Source organism: Oncorhynchus mykiss, chromosome 3 (genome assembly GCF_013265735.2).
Source record: "Oncorhynchus mykiss isolate Arlee chromosome 3, USDA_OmykA_1.1, whole genome shotgun sequence".
In the NCBI taxonomy this organism is placed as follows: domain Eukaryota; kingdom Metazoa; phylum Chordata; class Actinopteri; order Salmoniformes; family Salmonidae; genus Oncorhynchus; species Oncorhynchus mykiss.
In genome coordinates, this window is record NC_048567.1 from 67020215 (window position 1) to 67026147 (window position 5933).

Here is a 5933-nt window from a genome sequence, read left to right on the forward strand (position 1 = left end):
CAACGCTGAGTAAAATACTGCTTGGCAGATCAAGAGGAGGGATTCCATGCTTCATGTGTCTGGGTGAAATAGTAACAGGTATTTCACCCCGGCAGTGACAAAATACTAGCCTGTCCAAAGAAACTTTGTTCATCATATGGCCTCTAATTCTGCAGTCCTGTATCTAACACCTCTCACTCTCTCTCTCTCAGCACTAGCAAAAAAAAAAAAGACCTTCAATTCAGTTACATTTTTTGGTCAGACATATCTTTATCATTAGTTCGACATAACAGTATTCCAAAAAATATTCAGGAATGTTTACAATTATTGTGTGCAATCAACGTAACCACTGTTCCACTCTCGTTAAAGTGTTAATTTATCCACAGGCCTAAGCTGGGTGGTGGGTAAATCATTGGTTGAGTAGTGATCCTGGCTGAGTGTGGGGATTTGGGGTTGGTTCTGATGTTCTGGGGTATTGAGGGGCAGGGGCGCAGCTTCACTGGATCAAACTGTGACATCAGCACACCCGTCTGCAGAGCACCAACTTCCACACCCCTCCCTGACCACCAAAGAGAAACATCTTTTGACTGTCCCACTTTAGGGTGTATTAGCATGTTGCTATGGCGTTCTGGTGTGAGGAATTACTGTGGTGATCGCCAGGCAGGGGGCGTGTCAACGGTCCAGTGAGCGTTTCTGTATGGCCTCAGAGACGGCAGTCCTCAGCATTGTGATGACAGAGCGAGGGTCGTCGCTGCTCACCACCGCACTGCCCGACACAATCATGTTAGCGCCCGCCTACCAGAGACACACACAGAAAGATAAAACACACACACAGTGAACACAAGCAACGAGACAACGTAGTTAAGCACCAGGGCCCACGGGTGCATGGTATGGGGAGGCATGTACACACCTCAGCACACTTGTGGATGGTAGAGGGACCCACTCCTCCGTCCACCTCAATGTCCAGAGAGGGAAACTGACTCCTTAGCCAGCTAACCTAGACACACAGAAACAGACAATGAAATGTCAATGACATGCCCCACATGTCCAAAACAGACACGGCAAATATATAATCAAACCACACAAATCCACAGACCGTGAGAATCAAACAAAACAGAGAGACACACAGAGAACCCCTCTAACATTACTCAGATGACACAATGTCAACTGAAGATATTGTAACAAACCTCTGCATTCAAAATAAACTGACCTTGTGTATAAAACAGATCACAGATGACAAAGAATCTTTTTCATGCAGCTTATCAGACACATGCTCTCTAGCGAGATAAAAACATAAGCCACAAAATAACACATAGGATGTGTTTACACAGGCAGCCCAATTATGGCCAACAGATCTGATCTGATCGGTCAAAAGATCAACTAGTGGCAAAAAAATAACAGAATTGGTTGGGCTGCTTGTGTAAATGCAGCCTGATAGACAGATACACAAACACAACACACTACCTTGGGCATCATGTCCTCCATGAACTTCTGGCCTCCAAAGCCAGGCTCCACAGTCATGACCAGTGCCATGTCAATCTGTCCTGCCCATGGGGCCAACTCCTCTACTGTGGTCCCGGGCTTTATGGCCAGGCCCACCTACAACACACACACACACAGTGTTACATTACCGTACATGGGTGAAGACGCACAACTGTTAGACAACACATAGTTGTGAACTTTCTCAGACTGTGTGTGAATCTGTGACCATCCACTTCTCGCAATCTCTGACCTCCCATATCAGGACCTCACCTCTGGTCTCTCTCTATAGTCAACTATGCCTCTCTGTCTCACCTTCATGCCACTCTCTCTGATCTCCTTAATGAGGTTTCCAGCATTAGTAGTGGTCTCCAGGTGGAACGTGTACTGATTAGCTCCTGCTGCTGCCATGGGTTTCACCCACTGCTCCGGCCTCGACACCATCATGTGCATGTCTATAAGAGAAACACAAACACACACACACACACACTTTTGAGATGGCTTCTATGCAAAGCTGAACAAACCATAATCCTACTTAGAACAAAGTATTATGGTGGCACCAGTGTCAGTAATAATGGTAGCTGTGGTCAGCACGTTCAGCTAGAATAAATAGGTACTGGTCAATGTGTTGTCATACAGGTAGCCTAGTGGTTAGAGTGTTGGACTAGTAACCGAAAGTTTGCAAGTTAAAATCCCCGAGCTGACAAGGTTAAAATCTGTCATTCTGCCCCTGAACAAGGCAGCTAACAAACTGTTCCTAGGCTTTTATTGAAAATAAGAATTTGTTCTTAACTGACTTGCCTGGTAAAAAAAACAACAACAGGGACATATTGTAACCATATCAGAGTAAGGTTGTGTTACTGACCAAAGAAAGGGTCTGGCCCCACGCAGTTCCTTAGGCACTCCACCATCGGGTGGCCAAAGGTGATGTTGGGGACAAAATTACTTCAAGGGAACAAGATACAATCATTATCCTTATGTGACTGATTCTACTCCAGTCACGCTGATGCAAGGCAGGCTGATCAATAACAAAACGTGCTATGTGCTAGCTAACTATCAGTGCTGAATAAAACTAAAACTGAAAAAAAGATAAGTAAACTGTGGATGTCGTAAACAGAGTTGCAGAATGTTATGCAATGTGGACTGGTATTGCAATCTGCCGTGATGTTGACATCACCCATAATGACTTTTAGCTTGACTTCTAACAATATATTAACACAAGTCAACAAAAACAGCAGTGATTGCTAACGTTAACTAAAATGTGCATACATTCACAGTGTTACAGCTAGCTAACGTTAGTTAACTGCCTGACTGTGAATCCTATTGGACTGAGGCTATGCTAGTTAGCTAGCGTGCTCTCTGGATTTGTTCACCCGTCCATAACGTCGAGGTGCAGGTAGTCAGCTCCGCACTCCATCATTCGGACGCATTCACTGCCCAGGCATGCGAGGTCACTGCTGAGGATGGACGGGCCTATCTTTGCGCTGTAAGACATGTTGAAGGTCTCTGCTCTGTGTGCTCGATTGCAGTTCAAGAAGTACTCCAACGTGCGAGTTTGCTACTTCCGTGTTCAACGCTGCTTTCAAAATCATTTCTGTTCCAAATGTTGCCACTGGATGGCGTATAAATCATACTGAAGTGACACCACTTTCACATATTTTCCTGTGTTGAAAAAATACTTTATATTGCCCACACAGCTCATATATTTTCTTAGCTGGCTGTAAGATTTAGCGGGCAGGGCGTTTGACTGAAGGTTGACAGGAAGAGATGAGCTGGGTTGGGTCCAATCCCTGAAAATGTGGGGGACCGTATCAGTGTGTGTGAGTATTGGCAGCCACTTGAGAACAGGAGGCAGGGCAAGACAGGACCGAGGTCAATGGTCACACAAAGTACTGTGGGAGAGACCAATACTACCTCTATATAGACCTCTGCCTCTTATTCTCTCTCTCTCTCTCTCTCTCTCCCTCTCTCTCTCTCTCTCTCACACACACTTTTTTTGTAGAAAGGGTTTTGACTCTGTGCCTTTCTGTGGTCAGAGGCTTGCTTTTGGAGTGGTTTAAAAGTTATGAAGAGTTCATCCGCGTCCAACCTCCAACTTTTAATGATTTATAAGAATGTGAAAAATGAATCCTTGGTAGTTCCAGCAGCATTTTCTGTGGCCACTACAGACCCAGTCACATCCATGAGGGTAAACACCAATGTGACATTAATGGGTTTGGGCTGCGGGTTGCGTTTCTGCTGTAGAGATGATGGTGAGCTGTGGTGGCATGGTATGCACCAGGGGACAGGAAGGTAATATGTTATCCTCAAGTTGGCTTGAGTTAGAGTAAGTGTGGTTGTCATGGTGAATGGGAGCCTTAAGTAAGAGCTCCTGAGGGAGAGCTGTAAAGATTTAGGATATGACAGCCTCGCTATACACACACACACACACACACACACACACACACACACACACACACACACACACACACACACACACACACACACACACACACAGGCCCTCAGCAAGGTTGATACACTTAACAGTGTTTGTTGTAGATGTCTGTCTGTCCACACGTCACTGACAGGCCGCCATATCATCACTCCGTCTAAAACATCTCTCTCTCTCAGACGCCATCTTGAGAGCTTTAGATGTGATAAAGTAGTGTCCTGCAAGGGTACAATGAAGGCCATTTGTAAAGAGCCCAGATAGGCTTGTCACGAATACAAATCTACCTGTCTGCTCTATAATATATATTGTTTCTCTGAGGTTAAGAGGGTTTCCACTGGGCACAGACGTCAATTCAACGACTATTCCACATAGTTTCAATTGCAATGAAATGACGTGGAAACAACGTTAGTGTTTGCCCAGTCAGTTAATGTTCTTGACTTTACATGAGGTGACATTGTAAAATGGTGCACTCGGCGGTGGAGGTTTTAGTGGGAAGGCAGACAAGATTCCTGGTGCAATGCCCAGATTGAAAGCTTTTTGTACGTGTATTTACAACAAAAACAACAGGATGACAAATTGAAAGAGTAACACATCCTACACCACACACAAGGGCAGGGCTCTCCAGAGGGCGGAGCGGTCTTCCCAACGCATCATCGGGGGCACACTGCTTTCTCTCCAGGACACTTACAGCACCTGATGTCAAAGGAAGGCCAAAAAGATCATCAAGGACACCCGAGCCTGTCTGTTCATCCCGCTATCATCCAGAAGGAGAGGTTAGTAAAGGTGCATCAAGCTGGGACTGAGAGACTGAAAACCAGCCTCTGTTCTCAATGCCATCAGACTGTTACAGTGCATACGGATATTATTCAGACCCGTTCACTTTTTCCATTTTTTTTTATATTACCGCCTTATTCTAAAAAGGATTACAATATATTTTTTTATCATCAATCTAGACAAAATACACCATAATGACAATGCAAAAACAGTTTTTTAAAAAGGTTTGCTAATTGATTAAAAATAGCGATTACAGCTTCAAGTCTTCGTGGGTATGAAGCTACAAGCTTGGCACACCTGAGTTTCTCCCATTCTTCTCTGCAGATCCTCTCAAGCTCTGTCAGATTTGATAGGGAGCGTCGCTGCACAGCTATTTTCAGGTCTCACCAGAGATGTTAATCTGGTTCAAGGCTGGGCTCTGGTTGGGCCACTCAAGGCTATTCTGAGACTTGTCCCAAAGCCACTCCTATGTTATCTTGGCTGTGTGCTTAGGGTCGTTGTCCTATTGGAAGGTGAACCTTCGTCCCAGTCTGAGTTCCTGAACGCTCTGGAGCAGGTTTTCATGAAGGATCTCTCTGTACTTCGCTCCGATCATCTGTATCTTGATCCTGACTAGTCTCCCAGTCCCTTCCTCTGAAAAACATCCTCACAACATGATGCTGCCACCACCATGCTTCACCGTACGGATGGTGCTAGGTTTCCTCCAGACGTGACGCTTGGCATTCAGGCCAAAGAGTTCAGCCTTGGTTTCATCAGACAAGAGAATCTTGTTTCCTACGGTCTGAGAGTTCTTTAGGTGCCTTTTGGCAAACTCCAAGCGGGCTGTCATGTGCCTTTTACTGAGGAGTGGCTTTCATCTGGCCACTCTACCATAAAGGCCTGATTAGTGGAGTGCTGCAGAGATGGTTGTCCTTCTGGAAGGTTCTCCCATCTCCACAGAGGAACTCTGGAGCTCTGTCTGAGTGACCAATGGGTTCTTCGTCACCTCCCTGACCAAGGCCCTTCGCCCCCAATTGCTCAGTTTGGCTGGGCAGCTAGTTCTAGGAAGCGTTTTGGTATCACGCCTCAGGATACGCCACAGATGCAGACACAGGAGGCGGAAAGTACAGTTCTCAATCATTTATTATAGCACGTGGCAAAGGGCAGGTCGAGGACCGTCAGAGGTTTGTAGTCAGGTCAGAGTCAGGCAGATACAGGACTGTAAGCAGGCTTGGGGACAGGGCAGGCATAGGTTTGTAATCAGGTCAGAGTCAGGCAGGTACAGGACGGG

At 45.8% G+C, this 5933-nt stretch overlaps 1 protein-coding gene across 1 annotated transcript; it reads right to left on the minus strand.

Annotated features, from left to right (window-relative positions):
- Positions 1 to 239: 239 nt before the first annotated feature.
- On the minus strand, positions 240 to 3194 carry rpe (ribulose-5-phosphate-3-epimerase). The gene is made up of 6 exons (XM_021597756.2): positions 2832 to 3194; positions 2324 to 2403; positions 1774 to 1913; positions 1444 to 1578; positions 890 to 976; positions 240 to 774 (listed from the first exon to the last, which is right to left on the minus strand). Exons 1-6 carry the CDS (start codon positions 2951 to 2953, stop codon positions 652 to 654), a joined length of 687 nt encoding a protein of 228 aa, XP_021453431.1. The 5' UTR covers positions 2954 to 3194; the 3' UTR covers positions 240 to 651.
- Between the last annotated feature and the right edge of the window lie 2739 nt (positions 3195 to 5933).